The 27,197-nt window shown below is 58.8% G+C and overlaps 2 protein-coding genes across 9 annotated transcripts in view; both read left to right on the top strand.

Moving 5' to 3' along the window:
• Positions 1–63: 63 nt before the first annotated feature.
• On the top strand, positions 64–19,308 carry ZNF775 (zinc finger protein 775). Of its 4 annotated transcripts, XM_053926035.1 has the most exons (4): positions 75–129; positions 8,958–9,029; positions 11,962–12,107; positions 13,890–19,308. In XM_053926035.1, exons 2-4 carry the CDS (start codon positions 8,980–8,982, stop codon positions 15,494–15,496), a joined length of 1,803 nt encoding a protein of 600 aa, XP_053782010.1. In that variant the 5' UTR covers positions 75–129; positions 8,958–8,979; the 3' UTR covers positions 15,497–19,308. The 4 variants fall into 4 exon arrangements, with proteins under 4 accessions (XP_053782011.1, XP_053782012.1, XP_053782010.1 ...); XM_053926036.1 differs by lacking the exon at positions 11,962–12,107 and having other exon boundaries at positions 64–129; positions 13,887–19,308; XM_053926037.1 differs by lacking the exon at positions 11,962–12,107 and having other exon boundaries at positions 72–129.
• Positions 105–27,197, top strand: part of LOC112308302 (oocyte zinc finger protein XlCOF26) — a 29,511-nt gene continuing 2,418 nt past the window's right edge. The window contains exons 1-4 of one of the 5 annotated variants that reach the window (XM_053926038.2): positions 105–129; positions 8,958–9,029; positions 24,927–25,831; positions 25,974–26,104. In XM_053926038.2, the coding sequence (XP_053782013.1) occupies positions 24,955–25,569 (615 nt within the window). In that variant the 5' untranslated portion in view covers positions 105–129; positions 8,958–9,029; positions 24,927–24,954 and the 3' untranslated portion in view covers positions 25,570–25,831; positions 25,974–26,104. The other 4 variants (XM_045198706.2, XM_045198704.2, XM_045198705.2 and 1 more) reach the window with 4 other exon arrangements.

The raw sequence follows: 27,197 nt of genomic DNA on the forward strand, positions 1-27,197 counted from the left end.
GGCCAGGCCCTCCAGCCAATCAGAACCATTCATCTGTCCCTCCTGCCCCGTGTCTGACGGGCCCCGGGAGCCCAGTGCCCAAGTCGCCCCGGGTGGCAGTTCCCGTTAACCTTAGCCTCAAAGTCAAAGGTATTTATCCCGTCCCCTCCCTCCGAGTCCCTCCGAATCTGGGCGGGGAGGGGCGTGCGGAGGGACGGACCATGCTGTGGGGCCGGCCTGGCCCGCTCCTCCCGCGCTGCCTCCACCCAGTCCTGGGCTGGAGGCGGCCTCGGGGTCCCCTGAGTCCCCCGCGCTCCGGCCCGAACTTTCTCCACCCCCACACAGTCCGTGGGGTGTGGGGCCCGGGTTGTGCGTGGGAGGGACTGCAGGCCAGGGCTGAGAGCAGGAGGGTGCGGGTGAGAGCGGGAGGAACCGGGTGGTGAGCCTGGGCACTGCCCCGACAGTCTCCCAGGAAGACGGAGCTTCTGGAGAGCAGGAATCCCAGTGCTGACTCGCAGCAGAGTGATGCATAGGCGCCTAATAAATCAGCAAATGAGTGCAGATAAGGATGGGGGTGAGAACAATGAGAGGGAAGCGCAGAAATTGGAGGCGTCTGTGTAGGGGTCTCCTTGAAACCTCCATTCCAGGAAAATGGGCACAGGAAGCAAGATCGCCGTTCGGGTGGGGTAGGAGCTGGGGGCTTCTTCCCCGTAAAGATGGAGGGCATAGAGATGAAGCCTGCTACAGCCCTTTGGGTGGGACGGAGCCTGTAGTTAGCCTGGAGTTGGGTCTTGGTCATCCAGAGCCCATGTTGGGTGTGGTCAAAGCCCCAGAGGTTGGGGGTGGGGAACAGAGGGACCGGACACGTCCAGGCTGTTCTTTCTGGGTCCTTGCATTCATCTGTAAATGAAGAGGTTAGAGGGCATGAGTCTCCTTTCAACTCTAAGGTTCCCCTATTCTGTAATCTGTTTTAGACTTACATTTCTTTTATGTAAATGTTCCTTTATTAAAATGGTCAGCCATGGGTTAAAGCACATGGAACCTTGTGCTGGGTGTTGGGGAGAGAGAAACAATTCCTGTGTCAAGATGTTTACAGTCTTATTGTGGAGACGGACAAATTATTACTATACCATGCAGGTGGTGCCCATAGGGTGGGTGCACAGGTTAACCAGAGAAGGGCCCCTCACTGAGCCTAACGTGTCCAAAGAGCTTCCTGGTCACAGGAATCTCTGATCTGGGTTGGGCAAGACTATCGCAGGGCTGGTCACAGGCGTGTCACTACAGGGCAAGGTCAGAAGGCTGCAGAGTGGGACAGTGGGGCAGACTGGGGTGCAGTGAGGAGAGGTGAGCCGAGGCCAGATTTTAAGTGGTCTTGAGAAGAAAGTTTTAGCCGAACCTGAAAGTGTTGAGGACCCATGGAAGTATTTTGAGCAAAGTAGAAACATGTCCAAGTTCTAGTTTTAGGAACATCGCTTTGAGTTTTGGGTGGTGGATGGATTGGAGGGGCAAGATAAGCTTTATACGGGGCAGAGTGTGCAGGAGAGAAGTGGGGAGCCCTGAACTGAGGCAGGGGCAGTAGGAGGTCTGGAGGTATTAAAAATAGCTCTGGTGTGACTTAGTGACCTCTGCGTTGTGGGGTTTGCACTCCAGGGTAGAGAAGATGAAGGGGCTGATGAAGACCCATTGTCCCCTCTGGGGAGGCAAGGGAGGCCCAGAGGCAAGTGCAGAGCATGGTGGAGGTGGTCTGGACCATGCACCTGCCCCGGAAAGGGTTCAGCTGAGGAATCCAAGGTTTCCTGGGGGGTCCTGGGGCGGAGGGGCCTGGAGGGAAGAGCAGGCTCAGGGTGTGCAGAAGGAGACCTGACGTCTAACTCTTTGAGGCAGAGAATGTCACCTTTGGGCCCCGCTCTCCTCATCTGACAAGGAGGAAACACTTCCTACTTTTCCCAAGCTCCTTTAAATGCAGCAAAGACAAGGAAAGTATTTGTAGATCAAAATGTGACACCAGCTCAGTTTTGGGAGCAGTTGGTTTTGTCCCTGGCCCTGGCCTTCAGATCAGGTAATGGGGGGTCCCAGGCCCTGGCAGGCTCCTGAGTCCTGGACTCGGGGTGCAGGATTGTGGTGCTGCTCTCTCCTCTAAAGGGAAATGGGTGAGCAAAGAGTGGGGTGGGGATGCCGTGGGTGTGGGGCCAGCATGGGGGCAGGGAGGTGAGGGTGGGTCAGTACCAGCAAAGGTTTGCGTGTAAAGCAGGTGGAGGCAGAAGTCCTGGAAGGAGGTGCCACAGGGATGGGCCTGCAGTCCAATCAGGGACCTCCAGGAGAGGGTCAGGCACGATGACCTGGCAGTGCGTGGACCTTGTTCCCAGGGAAGGCTGGTGGATGTAAACCGAGGTCACTAAACGGGGCCCTTCCTGGGGAGACCCTGCGGTACAGTTCCTAGAAGGTGGGAAGTGGGGATGGAAGTGGCAACAGCACTGACCGAGAAAGAATTCATCTTGCACCTCTTGACCATTTTTTAGAGTCTTTTCAGACTATTCCTCCCCTTTGATATAACAGTTCTGTACACAGGAACAAGCATTCTCTACATTTGCAGATGGGGAAACTGAGGCCCAGGGAAGGAAAGCAGCTGGCCCCGGGTCACATGGCTAACCAGAAGCAAACCTCATCCTGAGCTCTCAGCGCCGCCACCCCATCCTGGGCCCTTTCTGAGAGTGAGGAAGGTGGAGAGGAGGGAGTTGATCTTGGGGAGAAGAGAGGAAGGTTGGGCAGGGGCCCTGGGGCGGGGGAGCCCTGTGGGAATTGTGGAGGGATGCTGGGTGTGGGACAGAGGCCAGCCTTTATGTGTGGAGGTGACGCTTACCTGTCCTGTCCTGGCAGGACCGCTGGGCCTACTCCTCCGTCCGTGGGTGTGGCCTGGGCAGCAGTTGCCCTGTGGTTCCCAGACCCTTTTAAAGCCACTTGGCAGCTGACTTGCATGGCCTCCTTGGTCGTAAACTCTGGATGACAGAAGGTGTGAGGTCTGTGGGGCCAGGGACAGAAGACTGATGGCTGGAGAGGGAGCTGATTGTCTGGAGGCCAGCCAGGGGACAGGCCTCATGCTGGCGGGGCCTGTGCAGGACTGGCCGTGCAGGGTGCCTGAGAGCTGTGGAATGGGGCCCTGGAGACTAGGCTACACTGGTCCCCCTCCCCCAACAAAGTCACTGTGGTGACTCACCTGAGCTGAGTCTTTGAGCCTTGGGCCATCAGAAGCTTCTAAGGCTTCTAGTCCAGCCACCTGCCTGGCACTAGGGTCCCCCAGCCCCACTCTCATTGCCACAGCGGATCCCGCCCCCACTCTGTTAGGCCTCCCACTCGGTTCGGCACCCCCATGGGCCCAGAGGAGCCCCTCCTCCCCACCAAGCCAGCACGGGGCTGGAGCAGCTCCGTCAAGTACACGCCTCCGCAGGCTTGCTGACGGTGAAGCTGTGTCCTTCACCTCGTCCTCCCACAAGGCCAGCCCACCTTGGTGGCAGGGTTCAGCGTTACTCTGTGGGTGCCGGGGCCTCTGAAGATCCTGGCGCCGCCTGAAGAATTCTGGTTTAGGGAGAGTGAGCGGCAGTGGGGGTGTTTGGAGATGACCTAGAAAAAGTGGGTGTGGCCTGTTCGATGATGGGAGGGAAAAGACAGCCAGTTCATGGGCTTCAGAAAGGGTAGTGTTTGCACAGGCCGCCCTCAATGCATGCTCACCACCAATCTGCGGAGCAGGTGTTTTCAGTCGCCTTCACCATCTGGAACCTAGGCCTGGAGGTGGAGTGACTTGCCTAGGACAGGTGGGCTGGAACTCGAGCTCCAGCCTCCAAGGGGAGACTGGGCTGAGGAGCCAGCCCTGGGGGACTCAGGCAGGGTTGGGGGGAAGGCCTGCTGTTGCCTCTGGGGCTGGACCCCTGTGGGCCTGGCCTGTGGAGGGTCTCACACTGCCCTGGGCTTGCTGGGCGGAGCCTACTTCTCTTTCTAGGGCTTTCTGTCCCTCCAGCTTCCCCCCAGTACTGGCCTCATGCCGCCTGTGGCCCAGCTCAGGTGAGCCAGCAGGTGACTGTCCCCATCACACTACCTGTGACCTCTGCTGGCAGCTTCCTGGCTCACTGTGGGTGCTTTGCGGCCATTCCTACCTCCCACCTCCCTGAGTTCGTTCCTTGGAGCAGCGGGCTGGTTGGGATGGTCAAGGCTGAGTGTGGGCACTTTGTCAGTGTGGATATGCATTTCTCAGTCTGTCGGGGTCATGTGGGGCACCTGGCGCCTCCCTGGCTCACGTGGGCACGCTGTCCCTGTGGCTGTGTGGGTGGGTCGGTGGGTGGTGAAGTGGCTCAATTTCTCTGGCTGCACACGCACAGTTGTGCGGTGCTCTCCTGCGGGGTCTCCGCGCTTGTGCGTCTCTGACGCCCGTTCATTTTGTTGTGGTAGCTGTTAGATGTGCACTCCTCTGGGTGTGTTCATGTGTGAGGCAGTGTCTCCAGTGTTTCTCCCTGTGTGCCTGCGAGTGTCTGTTTCAGAGGCAGCATCCACTGATGGGAGCTGAAGTCGGTCTCCCAGGTGGAGATCAGTCAGCATGGCCCCTCCTGAGGTGTTTGTTGTTAGTGGGGAAGTCCTGGGGCCGGGGAAAGCCCCTCCTCGGGTCTTCAGTTTTTCCATTTGTTCATTCATTCACTCGTTCATTCTTTCATTCAGTCTAAACCGAGCACTTGGGGCATATCGGGGACCGGACAGGACAAGGCCCTGCCTCCATGCAGCAGAACTTGGTGATCGTGGACATGTAGCTTTAGCCCCATGTGGCTGTTGAGCACCTGAAATGTGACCAGTGTGATCAAGAGTCTGAATTTTTAATTTCACTTGTATCAGCTCAAATAACCACACGTGGGTATAGAAACCAGACTCCTGAAAATTCGGGTCCAGGAGTTGTTTGGTCCTGGCTCCTTGAGCAAGCAGCCGGGCTCTTCACCGTGAGGGCTGTGAGGGGTGAGGTGGGCGATGCTTGCCCAGTGCTTGGCGCACAGCAGGTGCTCTGCACTGGTGGCTCCGCCCTGTCCCTGTTGGAGTCTGGGCAGGCCAACATCTAGGTGTCAGGGGACCGTCCCTCTTCCCTTAATGAATGAGGTAGGCGAGCAGAACCCCCACAGCCATGGAGCATCTGAGATACCCCTCAGGTCGCTCCTGCAGGTCTGGGGTCAGACCTGTGAGCTCACCTGGTGGATCAGGGCGGAGAGGAGAAGCAGGCCTGCTGGCAGGGAAGCTGGCACCATTGAGGAGACATGGCAGGAAGTGAGCCGGCTGAACCCGAGCACGTGGCAGACAGCAGGGTATGGGAGGGTGGGCGAGGCACCACGGCCGGGTGGCATACACTGGTCCGTGGTTGGGAGAGCTGTGGTTGAGAGAAAGGTGGGGAGGCATGGCAGCCCCGAGGGGGCAGAGGGGCGTCATCGTGATGGGGAGTGGTACCTGGGGAAGACCGTCCCCTGCCCATGGTTTCTTGGGGAGGGCAGCGTAGTCAGTACAAGTGAACAGTAGCGAACGGTGAGCACCTGGGGCAGCTCCGCAGCGAGTGGGGCGTCTCCTGGCCGAGCAGGGCCTAGGGGCTGCGCCTTTGGCTGGAGTAGAGGGAGATGCTGCCCCTCAAAGCCTCAGCTCCTGGTGGAGGGCATGTGGCTAGTCCCTGCCACATGGGTGACAAAGGATGAGTGAGATGCCATCTACTTCTTCCCCATCTGGGGCCTGAGTCTGGGAAGAGAGATGTGCTTGGCTGGTAGAGAAGGTCCAGGCGTTGAGTTTGGGAGGGCATGGGGAGACCTGGACACAGCCCACACTGTGGCCTTGCTCCTCGGCCCAGCTGCTGTCTGCCCCCTTCCCGCCCCCAAGTTTCTGCTAAGACCAAAGCCCCTTTGTCCCTTTCCCCTGCCCCAGACCTCCCCACCTGCTGTGGGCCACAATCCCTGCTTTGTGTGGTCTGGCAGTTGTCACAACAGCTGCCCAAGCGGAGGCCTTCTGGTTGAGGGGGCTCTCATTCCCAGTGCACCCTGACCCCATGTGGGGAGGGTTGGCCTGGAGCCAGGGGCTATGACGGGGGCAGTGACCAGGGCCCTATCCTGAGACCTGCTCTCCATGGAACTTGCTGGGTGGGCAGGGAAAGGTCATTGGCAAGTAGAATCAGAGCCAGGCGGCATTCAGAGGCTCAGTCTGGGCAGTGGTGGGGGTGTCGGATTGGCCCCAGTGGCCTCCTGTCTCCTGGCTGGGGCGCTGTGCTAGGCAGCCGGCTGGGTGGGTCCCTGGGCATCTCAGGTCAGCTGAGTGACGCATCAGGTGGGGTGAGGCTGGTGGGCGGCAGAGTAGGAGTGAAGGATGGAAAAGGCACGGGTCCGGGCGTAGCTGGTGGCCTGGCTGACCTGGAAAGGTGTGGCTGCGGGGAGGGACTTCCCTAGGTTTGGCCATCAAGGTTTGTGAGCAGGACACTGGCTGGCCTGTTTTCCAGACGTCCCATCTGAGCACACAGGTGGAGAGGGGCCCCCAGGACATGGCCTGTCTGCCCCCCATTCCTGTCCACCGACCCCTGCCCTCTCGTTCTTATTTCTTCCCCTGGGGCCCATGAGGGTCCCCTTCCTTTCATGTCCACTTCTGTCTTAGACCACAAGCCCTTGTGAGCCCAAGTGTGACTCGGGGATGTGGGAGGGGCTGCCCTGGTAGTTCCTTGTGAACTGCTCGCCAAGCATTGAAGCCTTTCTGCCACCCAAGGCGATTTTTAGGTCCTAACGCCTTTTGGAAGACAGAATGGGTCAAGGGGGACTGACTTGACTAGGTGCAGGGGCCTCTCCTGCTGTGTTGGGGTTTGGGGTTTTGTGAATAAGGCTAAGCCCCGCCCTCCATCCTCACCCTGAATGGAGACTCCGCCCCCTGTCTGAGTTTTCAGTTTAGGTGGCCTCCCTATTCTCCAGTCCCCTGAGCCTCTTTAGGTGGACACCGACGAGAGGCTTCCCCAAGTTGTGGGACACACAGCCCATCGGGGGCCCCACGGTGGCCTTCCCTTCTCTCTCCTCAGGGCTCCCCTTTCTCTGCACCACGGGCAGGTTTTCGTGTCTGTGACCCAGTGGGAGTGCCCACCAGACTCTGCTGGGGAAATAGGATCAAAAACAAAACCTCCTGCCAACCCGGGAAAGCTGCCCACAAAGGTAGGAGGGAAAGGGGACAGTGTCGTTACTGAGTGAGCCTCACACCAGAAGGGGACACACCCGACAGGCAGTATGCCCAGAGCGGCAATGGCAGAAAGGAAGTTCACCTGTTACACGGCCCTGCAGGTGCGACCGTCACACACACGTGCTCGGGCCAGAGGCCTGGACCACCTGTCACACAGAGTTCGTCCTGAATTCACCTGGCAGTCGGGGAGCCACCTGTGCTTGTGAATTGCCTTTATCCAGAGGAAAAACACACTTGTCCTATCTTTATGGCAGGAGGCAGTTTTGGGGCTTGGAGCCAGGTGTCCCCCCAGGTGAGGCTCCTCCTCCTGTGGGGACTGGGAGCCAGGGCCCTGTCTCCCTTGCTGTTTCCATCCAAAGTGATGGCTCCCAGACCCTTGGGAGAGACAGATTTACATTCATCTCAAAGAGACACAGAGAGAGAACTTATAATTAGAAGTTTTATAAAGAAAATGCTCTAAAAGAAAGGGGAGGGGTCTCTTCCTGCACTAGAGAAAAAGACTTTTCTGTATTTTAGATTCACATGGACCCTACCTCCCCCTTCCCTTTCACCTCCCTTGGCAGGGCCCAGATTCTGAGCCTGGGAAGGAGACCTGGGAGAGGGTCAGGGAGACCCTTAGGCTGGGGACTCTTGAGGGTCCCAGGTGGGGAGAAAGACAAGATGGGGTCTCCCGTGAGGGAGGCTGGGCTGAGGTGCCCTGGGGGAAAGCCCCTCTGTAGGGGCTGCTGGAGTGGAGCTGAGGGCACAGGCCCTACAGAGGGGCTGTTTGGGAGGGTGGGGCTAGGAGGTTCGGGCGTGTGAGATGTCCGAGGCAGGGGCCGCCCACGGCCCCTCGGGGAGGAGATGAAGCCCAGGCTGCGCGCAGCCCACCTGTGTGTGGGTCAGCCGGCAGCACGTCCATGGCACGGGTTCTCCGTGTTGGGGTTCTGGCCCAAACCCTAGGCCTTCCTCTGTGGGCACAGGAAGTAAGCAGACAGGGAAATGCCAGTCAGGTGGCAGTGTCACAGAGGAAAGTGCGGTGGAGTTAGGGTGGTGGCTCTACCCAGAGTGGCCAGGGAAGGCTTCCTGAAAGAGGAAAGGGGGCCCCTGCAGAGATCTGGGGCAGGACACCCAGGCAGAGGGGCAGCCAGTGCAAAGACTGAGGTGCCCCAGCCACACGGCCTGTCCCCAGTCCTGCTCCAGGCAGGAAGCAGCCCATCAGGGAATGTGCTGGCAGCGTGAGCCCCAAGGAACAAGGTGGGCCCTGGTGGGTGGACTCGTAGCCCGCTGGGCTTGTGTGGAGAGCTCCCTGGGAGGGTTGGCGCCTAGACACAGACAGGACCTAGGGAGGGGGGGCTGTGGCTTTGCAGGGACAGTTCTGCCTTCTGGGTGTCTGTAAGCCTCTCAGGCCACTAACTCCTTGGAGTTTCTCCTTTGCAGCGTCCCTCACACCCCAGCCCACAGACGCTCAGAGCCGGGGCCGGGGTCTGGGAGCCAGAGGCCTGGAACCTTGCCCCGCCTTGCCATTCAGCCTCCAATGTGACGTGGGGCAGGTCCATGGCCCTGACCAACCTCAGGTTCCTCTTCGGAAACTGGGAATTAAGCCCCTTGGACTTGCCTGGCAGGGGTGTGTGCGATGTAAAAACCCCGCACGATTCAGTTGAGGTCGCAGGTGTGGAAGCTCTTGACAAAGGAGGAACGTACTCTGTGAGGACCTGGAGACCCTTCCGTCCTCACCCCACCGGCCAACTCTGTTTCCTTTGTCCCCATCTCACCCACAGTTGGAGCCAGGGTGCCGTGCTGATGCCGAGGGGCCTCTGGGATGGAGAGCGGCCTGGCTGGTGCCAGCGCAGGTGAGAGCAGCCCCTCTCCAGGCCCCCCTTCCGTGTCTCTCTGAACCTGAGCGTGAGTCGCTGCCCTCACCGGTAGCTGAGAGAGCGTTGAATTGCAGGACCCTGAAGGTCACGTTGAAGAACAGGACAAAGGGGCGGTGGGAGCTGGGAAAACAGCAAAGGACAGCAAGGGGACACACACATTCTCACACACGGACACACACATTCTCACACACGCACACACACCCTGAGTGGAAAGTGAGGTGTTTGGTAAGTCGTTCATGGTGGCTGTGCCAGCCAAACACTGAACCAGCACTCTGGGCAGGATGAGGGGTTAGAACAAGCCAGTGGCCCCATGGCCACTCAGGGGTCACGGCCAGGATCGGTGGGTCCACTTCGAGGCCATTGCGAGGAAGCACAGCTGTCAGGTCTTTATAATTTTATAATTTACTTCATTAGGATTACACTGAGTTTAGACATTGTTTTGGAGCGAGGGGCTTCTTCTCATCTAGAAATATGTATCTGTCTTTTCACTGACACGCTCTTTATCCCAGGCAGGCGCTACTATGAGTGGGAGGCGTCCTGTGCAGTCACTGCTTCTCAGGGGGAGCAGCCCTATGGCACTGCCTCTGTCACAGCCCAGCGGGGTGGCCGCCCTGGCACCCGGGGGAGCCAGCTGCAGAGCCGCGCTGGCCTCTGAGAGGGCACAGGTTCCTTCCTTGGGATCCCTGCCTCTCAGCACTTGGCTCAGCGACTTTATCAGGTCCCTTTATGTCCCCTCTCCTCCCCGGGAGTTGTTGCCCACGTACCCTGGAGCCTCTACCCTTCCATGGTAATCACTGCCGTGGACCTGAGACAGAGAAAAACATGGGGCGGTAGGGTGAAGACGCAGCGAAGCAGCCATCTCAAAGCGGCAGCGTGCTGTGTGGGTTTCCAGCCTGTCTGTCCCTCGCCCGCGCCCCGCAGGCTGTCACTGTGACTACGGAGAGCACTGGGCGTGTGTGGGGGGGGTGTAGAGAGAGAGATGCATACTCACAGTAAAACCTGGGACAGCCGGTGCCAGCCATTGTAGCAGAAGGCCCTCTCTCCCAGGCAAACTGACAAGCAAAACCCTAATTCATAGGTGAGAGACGAGTCCACCAGCGCCCCTCTCCCCTCTGCAGCACTTCTGTGGTGCTGGCGGTCTCAGGCGAGAGTGGAACATACGGGCCTGGACCCTGGAGGCACCGGGGGAGGCTCCTAGGGGCCGGGGTGCCCTGGGGCTGCAGCCATGGCTCCTTGCCAGCCATGGGCCCCCCACGAAGGCTCCTGCTGCCCACTGGCCAGGCCCAGGGCTTGGCTTTTTCTCGATGGCCACAGTTTTGAGATCCTTGAGACCTTACCTCTTTTAGTCATCTTCTCCCTTGTCTGTTAAAGTTACATTTTTTACAAAGTGTGGTGAAACACATGCATGAAGTTTTCCGTGTCAGCCGCTCTTCGGTGTGCAGCTCAGCGGTGTTAGGGTCATTCACACTGTGTACGACCATCGACGCTGCTGTTCCCAGAACTTTTCATCATCCTAGACACTCTGGACTCATGAAGCAATAGCTCCCCATCTAAAACTTGGCTGTTTTATCTGAACCGTTTAGAATGGCTTTAACCTGATACTCTCTCTGACGATGCAGGGGCAGGCAATGCCTCTGCTTCAGGGCTCCCGCCGCGGGCGGCTCAGGCCTGTTATCCTGTGCTAATTAATGCCTGATCCCCAAGGGAAGGCGTCCTGTGAAAGTCCCTGCCCACGAACTTCACAGAGTCCACACACACTGTCCCCGTCCCCGGGCTCCAGGGCTTCCTCACGGAGCCCAGCCGCGCGTGGCTGCCTTTCCCAGGTGTCACGTAGTTGGAGTCACACAGCGCATGGGCTTTCCAGGTTGGCTGCTTTCACCCGGTGAAAGGCATCGAAGTTTCCTCCGGGACTTTTCATGGCTTGATAGTTCATTTCATGAATCCATTGCCTCATGTACCACAGTTTATTTTTTATTTTATTTATTTTTAGAGAGAGGGGAAAGAGAGGGAAACATTGATGTGAGAGAAACTTTGATCCGTTGCCTCTGTACGAAGCCCCTACTGGGGACCAGCATGTGCCCTAACTGGGAATCGATCTGGTGACCTTGCGCTTTGTGAATGATGCTCCCACCCACTGAGCCACACCGGTCAGGGCTGTACCATAGTTTATTTACCCGCTCACCTGCTGCGGGATATCTTGGTTTCTTCTAAGTGTTAACAATTATGAATGAAGCTGCTGTAAACATCTACGCGCAGGTTTTTGTGGGGACGTAAGTTTCCACTTCACTTGAGTAAACACGGAAGAGCATGGTCGCTGGGTCACACAGTAAGAGTGCGTTCAGTCTGGTAAGAAACCGTGAACTGTCTTCCATAGGGGCTGCGCCGTTTTGCGTGCCCTCCAGCTATGCGTGAGAGCCCCTGTGTCCCCGCCCCCCGCCAGTGCACCACGGTGTCCAGGTTTTGGATTTCAGACACTCTAATAGATGTGTGGCGGTAACATTTTAGCTTTTAATGTTGTATAAGCCAAAATCTCCCGTCCTCATTTTTAGAATTTCCTGGGTGACTTATGCAAATTGTAAATTTTATACTTTACTTCATTAGGATTACACTGAGTTTAGACATTGTTTTGGAGCGAGGGGCTTCTTCTCATCTAGAAATATGTATCTGTCTTTTCATTGACACGCTCTTTATCGCTTCAATAAAGTCATTCCCAGTTATTTTATAGCTTTATTGCCATTTTTTAAAAGTTATGAATTGTTACATGTTTTTGTATCTGACAGTCTTGCCAAAACTCTCATTTCTGATATATTGTCCATAGATTCGCTCACACATTCTAGGTTAATCAGGATCAGCGAATGCTAGTTTTCCTCCGTAACATACCCATTTTTCTTTTTCCCTTATGCTTCAGCTGGTTTCTCAGGGGCCACGCTGAAGAGTGGCGGTGGATGGCCCCCTTTCTTGTTCCTGACTCTAATGGGCGCCTAGCTCTGCCTTTGGGCACGACGTCGGCTGCAATTCCTAGGACAGCGTCACTGTCAGCCTGGGAACAGCTCCGTGCGTGCCTAGTCCGCGGAGAGTCTGCCTGCCTTCCCGCCCAGCTCCCTGCCTTCCTGCTCCCTCCTCGTCTTCCTCCTCTCCCTCCAGAGGTGCCATTGAATTTTGTCATGTGACTTCTTTGCACCAGTAGAGGTAGTATAAGCTTTTCCACCTTTTAAAGCCTCATGCCATGAGTTATATGGAGCCATCTCTGCTTTCCTAGGGAGGATGCCGGCAAGGTCACGGCATGCTGTTCTTTTGACGCTGCTGGACCTGCTTTGCTGATGATTTTGTGTTCGTTCTTTGTCGACTGTCAAAGAGTGATAACGCTGTAATTTCCTGCCTGCCCCACCCTTGTCTCATTTGGGTAGTGGCTAGCTTGTAGGCTCCCTCCCGTCCTGCCTTCCTAGTTAGTCACGGTCACGGTTTCTGTAAGCTGGGGACAGTCCCGCCCTGGGGTGTAGTGGAAGCTGTTCTTACAGTTGAGTGGCCTGTTGCCCATTTGCAAGGTAGAACTTCAGCTTTTCAGTCTCTTCAGTTTATGTAGACATGCTTTCTGCTTACGCGGGAGTCAGTTTTGTTCACTTACATTCTCTCTCAAAACCATCCATTTTGTATAGATGTTTCAAATGGATAGGACAGTATTTTAGGATTTTCAGAGTCCCTTATTTCTATCTACATGTTCCCTTTATCCTCTAATCTCTGCTATTTTCTTTCTTAGTTCCTTCCTCCTACTTCCTTTGGGTTTATTTCCTTGTCTTTTTAACATTGGAACCTGTTGTTTAGAGCTTCTCTCTCTTCTTTGTTCACAACCGATTCGTTTTACGTACTTTTTATTGAATGTAAACTTTTTATGGACGTGTAGCACGCAGAAAAGCACATAGGCTGCGAGCTCTGTAAATTCTTATGACAGGAACACGCCCCTGTAACGGGCACCCAGGCCGAGAAAGGGACAGTTGCCAGAACCCAGAAGTCCCCGCCCTCCCGCCCCCTTCCAATCACAGTGCTATCTAGAAGGGGCCATGACCCTGGCCCCTGACTCGTCCATTAGTTCTGCCAGCTGTTGAACTTGACAGAAGGAATCGCTTAGCCTGTATTCCGGGTCTGCAGCAGACCTATCTTGTCAGGCCGATGCCCATGAGCCGGTGGACAGAGCACCCCTGCAGACCTGAGCAGCCTGTGTGCGGGACCCCCAGGAGTAAGGGAGGGGGACTAGGTTCAGTACAAGGACGAGGCGACACTGGTGCTGGGTGCTGAGACCTTTCTGGCCGACTTTCTCATTCTTGGTTTTGTTGATGAAAAGTGAGGTCACCAAACGGCCAAGGTCCAAGCAGGTGAGGTGCTCACATGCCATGGCCGCTGCCCCGGAAGGGGGACCCGGCCATGACATGAGCCTGGGCCACCCAACTGCGGAAGAGCTGGGCACAGGGTCACTTAGCATGGTGGGTCCTCAGAAAAAGCACAAGACATTCGAATGTGGCCATGTCCTGCTCTTGGGCGGAAAGACCTCACCGGGCCTCAGGCAGAGCAGGGGCAGCCGCTGTCCCTGGCAGCAGCTTCGCTTCGTTTCCCTTGCTTGTGCTTCCCTCCCTCTGCCCTCATCCAGACCCCAGCCTGCCCCCGGCCTACTGTCCCTCCTCCCCACCAGCCTCCTCTTCTCCCCTTGCCAATCTCTTTCTTCTGCGCTCTTCTCCTGGATCTTATATTCTGCTATGCTCTGCCCTCCCAGCAAGTCATTCCCCCCCCACTGCTGCGAGCAGTGACTGACTCCCCGTCCTCTCTCCCTTTGTCTGGCAGCAGGTGGGCTGGTGGTGAAGATCAAGCAAGAGAAGCCGGAGTGGCTGCTGCAGGCCCTGGCGCCACCGGCTGTGCCTTCCAAAAAGGATAAGGAGAACATTTTCCAGCAGCCCCTGGGCCTCCGGCTATGCCAGACCATGGGGAAGACCCAATCCTTGGCAGGACAGGAGGAGACTGGGGGTCCCAGGTGGACCCCTCCCACTGAGCAGGACGTGGGGCTGGCTGCCCGTGTTCCAGGGGCAGCTCCTGGCCCCCTGAACCCCACTTTTTCTGCCAGTGAGGGTCACTTCGTGTGTCTGGACTGCGGGAAGAGGTTCAGCTGGTGGTCGTCCCTGAAGATCCACCAGCGTACCCACACCGGGGAGAAGCCATACTTGTGCGGCAAGTGCGGCAAAAGCTTCAGCCAGAAGCCCAACCTGGCGCGCCACCAGCAGCAACACTTGGGCGAGCGGCCGTTCTGCTGCCCCGAGTGCGCTAGACGCTTCAGCCAGAAGCAGCACCTGCTCAAGCACCAGAAGACTCACTCTCGGCCCACCACCTACTCGTGCCCCGAGTGCGAGCGCTGCTTCCGCCACCAGGTGGGCCTCCGCATCCACCAGCGCGCACATGCCCGGGACCGCCAGGGCGCCCGCGCCAGGCTGTCTGAGCTGCTGCGGGACGCTGCGGCCCGCCGGGGCTGTCGCGTGCGCCCCGGGATGTCGCGGGGGCGCCCGGAGTGGGCATGGCTGGGGCTCTGCCAGGGCTGGTGGCGTCAGGTGGGGCCCCAGGCTGACGTCCCCACCGCCACCCCCGCTGCCGGGCCAGGTGAGCAGCGCCAGTTCATCTGCAGTGAATGCGGCAAGAGCTTCACATGGTGGTCGTCGCTGAACATCCACCGGCGCATCCACACGGGCGAGCGGCCCTACCAGTGCCCCGAATGTGGCCGCCGCTTCAGCCAGAAGCCCAACCTAACGCGGCACCTTCGCAACCACACAGGTGAGCGGCCGCACCCCTGTCCGCACTGCGGCCGCAGCTTCCGCCAGAAGCAGCACCTGCTGAAGCACCAGCGCACGCACCTGCCGGGCGCCCAGGTGGCGCGCTGCCCCAACTGTGGCCAGAGCTGCCCCAGCCGCGCAGCGCTGCGGGCCCACCAGCGTGCGCACAACAGCACCACCACTGCCCAGCTGCTGTGCCCTGGGCCCGCCATGCTGGGTGACGAGCCACAGGCCCAGGTCGCCCCAGGCAGGTCGGCACCACCGTGCAGCAACCCAGCGGCCCAGGGATCCGGTGACGTGCGGTGGGGCGGCGTGCCGGCCAGCCTGGCTGGGCCTGGGGAGCAGCGCCCGTTCATCTGCAGTGAGTGTGGCAAGAGCTTTTCATGGTGGTCGGCACTCACCATCCACCAGCGCATCCACACGGGCGAGCGGCCCTACCCGTGCCCCGAGTGCGGCCGCCGCTTCAGCCAGAAGCCCAACCTGACGCGGCACCGGCGCAATCACACCGGCGAGCGGCCCTACCTGTGCGCTGCCTGTGGCCGCGGCTTCAGCCAGAAGCAGCACCTGCTCAAGCACCAGCGTGTGCACCAAGGGACCCTGGCGCCTGCTCCCAGCGTCAAGGAGGAGGAACTTTAGTGCCCCTGGACCCGAGGGGACCCATAGCGGGTGTTAGCGGGGTTGCCTGTGGGGAATGGCCAGAATGGTGGCTTTTACAACCCCAGGAAATGCGAGCCTATCAAAAGGCTCACAGGGCCTGATAAGAGAATTCCAGAAGCATCCCAAAGGGGGACCACGAAAGGTCTTGTAGGCCAAGGGAGTGGTGAGATCAGACATCCCCCACCCTGGAGCCGGATGAGTCCCTGATGTGGGTGGAGTGCCAGCTCGTTACTTCCTAGGTGGGACCCCAGCCCCCAGGCCCTGGGTGAGGGCCTGCTGGGGGCTCTGGGAGAGGCTCCCCAGTGTGACACAGCCCGGGTCCCAACTGTCAGCTCTAACACCAGCCTGTCACACTCAGCATGGCCAGGGGCCGTCCTGGTGCTAGAGCCTCAACAGACTCCGTGATACCAAGGGTTGAAGCTGGCAGATGTGTCTGGGTAGGGGCAGGTGTGCCCCCAGTGCCTTGGGTAGTGCCCGGCCATTCAACATGGAGCTTTGGCTGGAGGGAGTGGTTCTGTGGTTCTCAGCCTCGAGTGCCCCACTGCACAGGGCGCTGCTGTGGCCTGGACCCTTGGACTGGTGTGTGTGATGGCCAGGGCCTGGGGCACAATGTGGGTGGTCTCAGCTGAGGTTCGGTGGCCTGGGGAGGTACCTGTAGCCAGGAGGTGCAGGTGTGCTGCTCCGCTCCGTGGGTCGGGGCATGCCCGATGGCCGGTGGGTGGGCGTCAGTGGCAGTGTTGCAGAGGGAAAGATGAAGGATGGATGGTCTCACGTGGTCTCCTTGTCTTTTTTACGCTTCCATTCCGTTCCTGAACTCTGGGTCTGCGAGGGCTCTGAGGCATCCGTTTGCTCAGGACCAGAACAGGGTGCGTTGGCCGTGAGCTCAGCAGCTCCTGTGCCCAGTGCTCTTTCCCCCTCTTCCTGCACAATTTGATCTCTTCCCACACACCCCATCTGCCTGTCGCTCCTCAGGCTTTTCCAAAGCTGGGGTGGCTGGAGCCCCGGTGCTGACAGAAGAACCCAGGGCTCAGTGTCTTCCCTCAGGAGGGGAGGGAACTGCAGAGAGGGGTGGGAGTTGGGATGCCAGGGTTGGATGAGTAGGAGGAAAAGGGGGGGCCCCGCTGATTTCTGTAGGAGGATGAACTGCCTGCCTGCTTCTCGGGGCTTGCAGGGCGGCGGGTGGGTGGGGTCTGTGAACCCAGAGACATGCTTCCTTCTCCAAGAGCAGCTGCGTTCACCCCGGCTCTGCTCACCCCCCAACCCCCTTTCAGGGTCTGTGTCATCCCCTTCAGCCAGCAGGGGCTCCAACTGTAGCATCACAGAAAGACTCATGGAGGTGATGACCCAGCTGGCCTGGGTGGCACGGCACTGGGAGAGGTTCACATTCAGCCAGGGCTCCGACTTGTGGTCCTGTCTTGGGTCACAATTCATGTGTGTGACACCTTACAGCTGGGCAGGGTGTGCCCATCGGAGAGTTCAGCTTTCAGGGAGAGTCGGAAGCTAAATCAGAAAGGTTTTCCTAGGCCCCCTCTCTGACCCTCACCAGCCCTAGATGCTCCTCTCTCTCTGCCATGCCTGCCTGCCCTCCCCGCTGTGTGTGCTGCTCAGAGAGGCCAAGGGCCTCCTCAAAACCTACTTTCACCATGGTGAAGGCTCAAGAGTCATTTGCTGCTGCTTTGCCAACTTGAACAAGCCCACCTCCTCCAGGAAGGCATCCTGGAGTCCCATGCCTGTGCTAGAGAGCCGCAATCTACAAGAATGGACCTGTAGAAACACTGGAGCCGGTAGAATTGGGTGCCTGAGGGGCTGGGCAGGCGAATCCTGCAGAGACAGGCCGGGGAATTTCTGTGGCGTAGCTTGCGTCATCTGCGAGTGGCCTGCATTCAGCCATCGAGTCGTGTCAGCCCTGCTGGTAGGACTCAGGGTTAATGAGCCCTAATTGCAGCTTTCCCTCCGAGCACAGTCGAGAAAATGCCCATTCCCTGACCCCAGGTGACCGATCCTCTTGCAAGTGGTGCTTCAGGTCACGCGGACATGGTTGAGTCCATCAGAGTGAAGCGTTACTGAGGTACATGCCCCACTGACCAGGTCAGGGGGCGGCACGGCACTGAACCACGAGCCAAGCCTGGTGTGTGACAGGCACTGTCGGACTTCCGGGGCGCTGTGACGAGTGAGCCCCTGGGTTAGTTGGCTCGGGCTGCCGTAACAGTAACAATACCGCCAGGGGCTTAAACTGCACGGTCTGGAGGCTGGGAAGTCCAAGACCAAGGTGCTGGCAGATTTGGTTCCTGGTGAGGGCTCATTCCTGCCTTGTGCATGACCACCTTTTCTGTGTCCTTACATGGTGGCGGGATGCAGGAGAGAGCTAGGCAGTGCTCTGGTCTCCCCTCTCCTGACAGAGACGCTGATCTCATCAGAGCAGCCCACACTCTTGGCCTCAAGCATACCTGACTGCCTCCCAAAGGCCCCATCGCCAAATGGCCATCGCATTGGGGGGCAGGGCTTCAAAATATGGATTTGTGGGGGGCGCAATTCAGCCACAGTCTCTGCCCTGGAGGAGCTCACGGACCCTCACCAAAAATTGCTTCAATGTATAGCTTGGAATAATCTATACGGTCAGCTCCTGAGCAAGTGGGCCCCGCCTTGGCTCTCTCAGCGAGGCTGGTGTGTTCATCTCCTTTAGCCTCCCCGCATGGCAGCGAGCTCAGCAGCAGTGACACAGGAGAGGGGGATGGGGACAGTGGCACTTGTCCACCAGGTCATGAAGACAAACAGGAGGGACCCAGTCTCCTTCAAGGGAGCCCTGGCCTCCTCAACTTCCGTTTCCATTATTGCCTTTCGCTTTAAAATAATAAAACTAGGTCAGAGAATATTCAGGAAGAGGCACACCATACAATCAAACACAAGAAGGTCAGGCCTATCCTAGTGGTTTATAACTCAGAATGCTCAGGAGCACGCTGAGATCAAAGGGTGGCTGAGACGGCCACCGTGAGTAAAGAAATAAAGATCATAAGGGCCTGTATCCCGTCCATGGCCAGGTAGGTGTAGGTCTGCAGTGGGGACCGGTGGCCACACTGCTAGCCGGGAGCCTGGTGAGCTGGGGCCCTGGGGCCACCGGTACCCTTGTGTTCCAGTGTAGGAGCAGGCTGGGAGCGGAGCAAATGACTTAGGTCCTCAAGAAATGGCTGTGCTCTGGCAAACACCATGAACTTCAACTCAGCCACCTTAGGAGGGGTTGGTTCACCACCGCCCAGCCCCAGGGAGCAGCCCCAGGGAGAGGGCTCAGAGGCCCAGGTGAGGGGGCACTCTCCAGTGATGCAGGGAACCCTGAACCCGGAGAGAGTGGGACCAGTAGGGACGTGGCTGTGAGCACCTGCGCTGAGTGAGGGATGCCGCTGAGACTTTTCCTTTCTTAAGTAGTCGGGTTTGGTAAAGAAATATCCATGACCTTCGGTCTTGAGGAGGGGTACTGGGGCCGAAAATAGTATGTTGTCACATACAGCTGTTCTGACCAGTCATGGATCACTGACCCCCACACAGAAGAGAGGGAAATGGACAGTGTCCAGGAGCTTGTGCCCTGGGGTGACAGGGAAAGTGTCCGTCTCCTAGGTTACTCAGATCTGCAGGGGGAGGTGCTAGACCTGCTAGTCCAGCAGAACTTTCTGCGGGGACGAAAGTGTCCTCTGTTTGCCGCCCAATACCATAGCCTCCGGTCACGCGTGGTGCTTGGTCTCCGGTCAGGGCACATACAAGAACCAATCAATGAATAAATAAATAAGTGGAACAACAAATTGACGTTTCTCGCTGTCTCTCTCTCTAAAATCAATAAAAAAATTTTTTTTTAAATGTGGCTAAAGAGGCTGAGGAACTGAATTTTAAATTTTATTTGCTTTTAATTAATTGAAACTCAAATAGCCTCATGTGGCTCTTGGACAGCATAGGCCTAGGAATTACGCTGCTATGGAGACGTAGCAGAAATGTCTCTCCCTGCCCCTCCCCTCACCCAAATCTAGAAAGAGCTTGCTTTTGTCAGTGGGAACGGTGGATGGAATCAGGTAGTTCTGGGGCTGAATTCTGGCTTTGCCATTTAAGCTGTGAGACTCGGGCAAGTAACCTACTTAAAGCGTGTCCTGTGGTGCCCAGCACACAGCGGGCACTCAGTAAGTGGTGGCTATTGTTATTATGGTGGTGACATTATTGTCACTATTGCCGCCTGCACAGCATTGGCAGAAGAAGAAGTTGTACTGTGGACAGAGGAGGAAAGGGGTTCCTCAACCAGAGCTCAGTCCCTGGAAGGAATGAGCCAACCCCAGGGGTCAGTAGGCCCGCTGAAAGCCCAAGGGCTCGGCTGAATTGATGCCGTAGGTCATGTCTGGGGGTTTAGTTGGGAGGCAAGAAAACTTTAGAACAGGTGCGACTTCACACTCGGGGCCCCACACCTGCCCCCTGGGTTTCTGCAGGTTTCCCAGCCCGAAGCTGTGCCTGGGGTGCAGTTCTGCCTGCTGCTCCTCATTCCTTCCGTGCATCAGCGCCCTGGCCGGCCGCTGCGGCTCTTGGAGTCTCTTGCAGACACACAGACATGCATGTGTTCACTCAGCAGACATGGACGGAGGGCCTAGTGTAAGATGGGCACTTGGGATCCAGAGATGTGAAGACACAGCCTGTGCCCTTTGAAGCTCAGAACCTGGTGGGAAGACAAAGGTGTGCTGGCTCCCAGTCTCGAGTTGGCACGAGGAGATGGATGTTAGTGGTCAGGTCCGATCCAGGCAGCTGGGAGTGGCTGGTCGCAGGAGGTGGTTGCCTGGCTGTGCAAAGCTCTGGGGACGCAGGCGGAGCAGGAGCTGGCGGATGACGGCCTGGAGCTGTCCAGGGGAGCACTCGGGGTGATGGCTGTCCCTCTGGTGTGCCCTGTGGGAGGGGGGGCGGGGAATACAGCACAGGGCCCCTCTACCCACCAGGGGGCCTCAGGCCATCTGTTCTCTGGGCCCTGTGGTGGTGAGCAGCCCAGGCCTTTGTTAGGGACCCCAGTCCAGCTAGCCCACGAGCCTTGCGGAGCGGTGGTGACCGCCACGCTAGCCGCTGGCCCTGCCTGTAAGAAGAAGCACAGCTGCGTGTGCACTGTGTTCCCGCACGGCCATTCTATTGTGCTCAGCAGCGCACATCAGAAGGGCGGAGGGGAGACGTGGGAGGGGGTGTGTGTGTATGACCCACAGAAACCAAGCGGAAACGCCAGGGCAGAGCAGAGAATGGAGGCCTCCTGGAGCCCTTGGCCTCAGCCAGCTTCCCCACTGGGGCAGGGATGTGTTTCAGGTGGGCTTGTCAGCCTGCCCCGCCCCCGCCCCGCTGCGTGCCTTTCCTTTCTATCTTGCCACAGCTTATCTAGAAAATGCTCCTAAAAATATGGGTGACATCCTCAGGTACATTATTGATTTTGCTTTTGAAAGCCTGGTCATTTATAAGTGTCCCCATTTAGCCTGCAGCAGGGATGACCGCTGGCCACTCTGGCAGATGACAACTCTTCCGACAGGACCTGGAGCTGGGAGGTGTTGCTGTCCCATGAGAAGAGGGTGGCTGTGGGGTGTCACCCGTGGTTAGGGGTCGCGTTGTCGATGCCACGGAAACTCTACCTTGGCCCTGGGTGCCACCTCTCCTGCTGGACTCAGTTCTCGGGCTCCCAGAATTCCCTCTGTTGCCTCTTTGAAATTCCAGTCTCCAGTCTCCTAGGGGCATCTGACTCATAAAACCCCCCATGCCTCAGTCAGGGGCCTCTGGAGCAGCGTGGACAGGGGGCCCCGGTCCTCGAGAAGCTGAGGGTGACCCTGGTGGACCTGCTGGGAGGGGCAGTCCATGGGGCAAGCTGTGAATGCTGACCCCTCTGGTCTGGGGTTGGGAGTGGGGAGTGGTTTTTCTGCCTGGTTGACCCTAACCTGGAACCCTTCAGCTCCCAGGCTCTCAGGGGCAGGGTGACCTCGTGAGTGAGGCTAGGAGAGTGTTGCCTCGACAGCCACATCACTGTCTGCTGTTGGGAGCCCTGCCCTGCGGAATCCCAACTGCCTGGGCTTTGCGGAACCCCAACTGCTCCTGGACCTGGCAGCTACGGAGGGGCCACGGAGCAAAAGGCTAGTTCATGTCCCTCTAGCGCTTTTAACTTTAAAAAGTCTCTTTCCCTCCGGGGCTTGGGTTCCTTACCCGTGACATGCAGATTCTGAGGCATTTCTCACCCTGGATGAGATCATCACTTCTGATCTCTGGAGTCACACCAGGTTTCTGATTTGGGGTCTCGGTACCAGCATGGATGGGGACAGTTTGCTGGGGTGGGGGGTGGGCCTGACTTCCCAGCTGGGCTCTGCCACTCAGGTTGGTGGGTCCCAGCTGCGGGGAAGCCACTTGGTGCCTCAGTTTGGTTTTATTTTCCCATCTATGAACCGGCACACGATTGTTGGAAAGCTCCCGTGGGAGAAGAGCCGGGAAAGGGCTTTGTAAAAAGACAAGGGGTGTATAGGTAAGGCCCCGAATTACTAAACGACAGTTGGGAACTGGAATTCAGCCCTGCCCTGTCCACACCAGCTGCCTCCGCTGGGTGTTAGGTCCGGTCTTGTATGAGCTCTCTCTGGGCCCACTTCTGAGGACGAGGGGACAATAGGGGTGTGATTTCTTCTGACCTGGCACACAGTGGGTAGGCTTTGCAAAGCTGCCGGCTGCCCCTCCCACTGCCGGCTCCCACCCAGGACGCCCCCCCCCACCCCGTTCCATGTGCCCCAAAGACTGCCTTTACCCCCTTCACTCTCCTGCGAGGGAAGGCTTCCTACCTCCAGCCCGAGAACCCATTTCCTAGGCGCTGGGGCAGTTGGGGGACCTGGTTAGAGGAGCCCCGCCTCAGGACGAGGCGCTACCTGCTGAACTGGGGCTCAGGAATGCTGAAATGGGAATGGCTGGGGCAGAGGGGCTGGGGAACTTGGGGTGAAATTCCCGGAACCAGCCCCCACCTGGCTCCCTCTCCTGGGCGGCGGGCGCAGGGCTCGCAGCCCTACTTTCTCTGCCAGCCGGGCTGTGGGCGAGTTAGACCTCCCAGCCTCACGGGGCTGCTGTGCGGCTGCAGCGACTGGGGCGACCGCGGCGCGGCGGCGGAGAGGAGGGCTCGGGAGGCGGCGCCACGTGAGTCCCGGGCCGGCGGGGCTGGGGCCGCGGCGGGAGGTTACCGTATTTATCTAGGCCAGTGCCGGACCCTTGGGGGCGGGTCACTGCGGGCGCACTACCGTATTTGCTGGGAGCTGCGCAGGCCCTTTCCGGGAGTGGGGAGCGCTGCGACTTAATTACGTATTTTTCCAGGGTTGCGTGATTCCCCCCGGAGCGCTGCGGGAGTGGGAGGTGCGGGGGGGTGGGGGGTGGTTGCATTCATTCCCTAAGGGAGCCGGGGCTTGCAGCGGGGTGGGATGGGTTGCGGCAGCAGGGTGGGAGGCCTACGTATTTTCAGAGGGGTGGGGTTGCAACGCAGAGTTTACCATATTCCTCCAGGGTCACTCTGGCCCCAGGAGTTGGCAAGGTTGTGAGCGGGCGAAGCGGGGTCGGGTGGGTGGGGTCAGCTCTTCTGATTAATGCAGCTGCTTGATAAGAACAGCGGTGTGGGAGGCTGGCCGTCTTTATGGGGGCGAGGGAGAAGGGGCGCGGGAGTCGCTGCGGGCGAGTTACCGTATTTGCGTTGGGCAGCGCAGACCCTAGAGGAAAGAGTCACTGCTGGAGACCGGAGGAACAGGGGCGCAGCCTGGGCTGTGAGTGTGGGACAGGATGGAGAAACTTAGGGGCGGGGGGCCACGGCCTTGGACCCTCTCGGCAGGCCGGGTCTTGGTTAGGGCTATAACTGGGGAGAGAGGGAAGGCTGCCCAGTGACAAGGCCAGGGTGAGATTGGCCAAGGGTTCTGTGATGATCTGCCTTTGCATATGTCAGCGCAGCCGCCCGGGGAAACACTTGTGGGTGGGGTGGGTCTACTGCAAGTAGTACTATGCCCCTCTCCAGGGCCCTCCGCCCAGGCCTGAGGGTGGGGGGGACAGAGGGGGTGTCTCGGAGGCCCCACTCTGCAGAGGGACTAGGGCCGCAGTCAGCAGTAGGACCTGCAAGTGTGCAGAGGCCTGCATGCAGGTCCAGGGGGAGGGCCAGCCAGCTTCCCTGCTGGGGTGGGGGAGGGCCGGGGCGTGGCCTGCTCAGGCGCTCTAGATGGAGCACACCTCGGTGCTCTTCAGGAGGAGCAGGAGCTCAGGGTATTTGGAGGCATGGGGGTGGTGGCAGCAGACAGTGCCCTATGGCAGCAGTGGCCCTTTGGGTATTGATGGCTCTGCGGTGGCTGGGATGATGGCTGTGGTCTTGTTGTCTATTGAGGGGAGTGTTTTTGGTGAGCAGCCAGCTCGTGCATTGAGATGAGCTTTCAACTGTGAGTCAAGCAATGAGGGCCTGGTCCTGCCTCACCTTGGGCAAGTCAGTTGACCTCACCGAGCTTCAGTTTCCCCATCTCATCCGTAAACTGGGCTTCAGTGAGCCCTGCCCCTTCCTCAGGGCTGTTGCAAGGACAGTGGGAAACAATTTAAGAGCCACACAGTGGCCCTGGGGAGGAGAATCCTTAGGAGAACCAGCGTGAACGGATGGAGCTGCACTTGGGGGCCCTTGCTGCGTACTGAGTGCTGCTCCGCCCGGGCCAGGCTTTGCTGTGGGGATACCAAGAGGAATGGAGCTGAGACGCCCCCCAGAGCTCACACTCTGGTTCTGTGACTTGCAAACAAGCCTCTCCCAGGCCTCATTTTGCTAAACAAAGAGCTGCTGCCTTGAGTGTTTAACTGAGGCTACTTTCAAGTTTAAGGGTTTTTGTTTTGTTTCTTCCTTTGAGCTTTGCAAAAAATATCTTTAAACCATTCCCTACCCTTCCCTCCAGTTTGGGGTGCAATTCCCTGCCTGCTCCTTGAGGAGCAGGGTGGAGAGATGAGATGTACCCAGGTGCAGGGTAACTTGCAATTCGAGGAGCCCCTGAATATTACCCATCAGCATTTGCTCAATGACTGTACTGCTGGCACGGTGGGTGGTGCTGGGGATACAGGCGGAGGCAGCTCTGTCCTTCAGGCGCTCACAGGCGAGAAGACAAGGTGGAACGACACAAATGCAGTGTGATGAGTGAGGGGCACAGGATAGGGCCATGTGGGGTCATGGCAGGCTTCCAGGAGGAGGTGGCACTCCAGAAGGGCCCGAAGGAGGGGCAGGATGTGATGGAGGGGTAGAGGAGAGAGAAGGACATCTAGCAGAGGAACGCTGGCTTGAGCAAGACTGTATGTAAAGGGGCAGATGCTGGAAGCTTTGCGAGGATAGAGGAGTGTTCGTCCTGAGGCTGGGGTCTCCCCTGACTCATCTCTGCTTCTGCCTCCCCAGGGGTTGGTGATTGCAGCTGGGAGTGCCCATGACCGAGCTGGCGTCCTCCGGGGGCGGGTCCCCTACGGGGGACGGGGAAGAAGGTCTGGGGGACGAGCGAGGCCTGGTCATCCACCACCCCGCGGAGGAGCAGTCCCACCGCTGCCCGCTGTGTGGCCAGACCTTCTCACAGCAGCCCAGCCTGGTGCGGCACCAGAAGGCGCACGCTGGGGCGGGCCGCGCGGCCTCCTTCGTGTGCCCCGAGTGCGGCAAGGCCTTCAGCGTCAAGCACAACCTCGAGGTGCATCAGCGCACCCACACGGGCGAGCGCCCCTTCCCCTGCCCCGAGTGCGGGCGCTGCTTCAGCCTCAAGCAGAACCTGCTCACGCACCAGCGCATCCACAGCGGCGAGAAGCCGCACCAGTGCGCGCAGTGTGGCCGCTGCTTCCGCGAGCCGCGCTTCCTGCTCAACCACCAGCGCACCCACGCGCGCATGCCGGCCCCGCACCCACGCCGCCCTGGCGTCTTCGGGGAACGGCGGCCCTATTTCTGTGCCCGCTGTGGCAAGAGCTTCGCGCGCGAGGGCTCACTCAAGACCCACCAGCGAAGCCACGGCCACGGGCCCGAGGGCCCAGCGGCGGCCCATTTAGGCCGCGTGCTATGATGCGCGCCTGGCCTGGGGCCGGCTGTTTCCCACCCCCAAGCCGCATCCGTGAGCCCTGGAGGTGGCACTGGGCTGCGGTCCCCCCTCTGGATGGGATCCTGGGAGATGGGGAGGGCTGGCTGGGGGTCTTGGAGGAGTGGGCTGCCCTGCTCTGTGGCATTCTTCTGCTCCTCCCCACGGACGCTGAGGCTGGCTGCACAGGGCTGCTCTGGGCCCCTGGGCTGGTTTTCCTCCTCAGGATGGCGAGGCCTAGAAGGAGCAGGTGAGACCCGGGTGAAAGCTGCTGTCAGGCTTGGGGGGAGGGGGGCAGGTGATGTCGGGTGGGGACAGGTAGGGGTGGGGGAGGGCTTACTGGTCTGGCGTAGGTCTCTGTGATCAGCTTCTTACTACACCTTCCTTCCCAGAGTTGTCGGGGTGGAAAGCCACGTGGAGGGGGCCACTCTGCTCAGCGCCCAAGCCCAGGTCTCCCAGTCCCAGCACTTACCACCTGGCGCCGTGGGGAGTCGTTTCACTTCATGTCTCAGTCTGCTTGTCTGTAAGTGGGGGCTAAGCCTGCGGGGTATGGTGAGGGTCGTAATCGCCATGACTAGATAAGAGGGGGGGATGTGGCCGGCCCAGGGCCAGTTTGGAACACCGCTGTGTGTCAGGCACTGTGTGGGGTTGGGCTGGGCTCTCCGGAGTGGGCACAGACATGGGCCTTGTCCCCAAAGGTGCCACAGCTGCTGCTCACACAGGGGGATGAGGGCCATCATCGGGGACAGACTATAAAGTTCAGGGGTGTAGGGCAGTGACTGGTGTCACCTAAGGCCATTTATTAGTTTGAACTAGGTCCTGGGGACAGAGAGAGGGGCCCCAGGGAGAGTGGGGGTGCTATCCCGCCCCTGATTACAGAGGCTCACATCTGCCCTGCAAAGGACGCTGAGGCCAGGGCGAGGAGACACTAAAAAGGGCACAGTGACCTCAGACGAGCAGTTCAAGAACGGGAGGCCCTGCGAGGCCGGGCCGCAGTGGGTTGAGCAGGAGCCTTGAGGGTCAGAGCACTGGAGGCCCTCAACCGGGAGGCTTGGCCAAGGGCGTGCTGTGACAATGGGCTCAGCCAGGCCTTCCCCCGGGCCTCTGAGTCCAAGATCGCACTCTGAGACGCGGGTGTCTTCACCCATTTGGAGGATGAGGAAACTGAGGCTCATCCAAGCTTACCCCAAGGCTTGCCCCAAGGCAAGCCTGGGCCCTATTTTGGCTTCTGGAGCCCAAGACCCTGGTTTCTACCCCACCGCCCTTAGAGAGGCTCTCACTGGTGGGAAAACAGGGCCGTGAGCATGCGGGATGTGACCAGGGATCGTGTGGGGAGCCTGGGCAGGGGCGTCACTGGGTGGTGTGGCTGCCCCCACAGTGGTGGGTGGGGAGGAAGGACGCTGGGTCTGGGATAGGACCTGCTCTCACAGAGCCCCGGCCCCAGGCCCTATGCTGTGCTTGGTGATGTAGGCCCAGCCCTGCCCTCTGGCCTCCCTCAGGGCTTCGTAGCTGCTCCGGGACCTGTCGCCCTCTGCCTGCCACCCCTAGGGGGCTGTGGCAACATGGTCCGCTACTTAGTGGCAGAGATTGAGAAATTACACTGGGATCAGGGACAT

Source organism: Desmodus rotundus, chromosome 6 (assembly GCF_022682495.2).
Source record: "Desmodus rotundus isolate HL8 chromosome 6, HLdesRot8A.1, whole genome shotgun sequence".
In the NCBI taxonomy this organism is placed as follows: Eukaryota; Metazoa; Chordata; class Mammalia; order Chiroptera; family Phyllostomidae; genus Desmodus; species Desmodus rotundus.

What these genes read in the sequence shown, in the direction of transcription:
- ZNF775 (XM_053926035.1), top strand. Translation starts at nt 8,980, where the DNA reads ATGCCGAGGGGCCTCTGGGATGGAGAGCGGCCTGGCTGGTGCCAGCGC. An exon ending in CCTGGCTGGTGCCAGCGCAG is followed by an intron (nt 9,030 to 11,961) that starts GTGAGAGCAGCC and finishes CTTATGCTTCAG; the next exon opens with CTGGTTTCTCAGGGGCCACG. An exon ending in GTCAGCCTGGGAACAGCTCC is followed by an intron (nt 12,108 to 13,889) that starts GTGCGTGCCTAG and finishes GTCTGGCAGCAG; the next exon opens with GTGGGCTGGTGGTGAAGATC.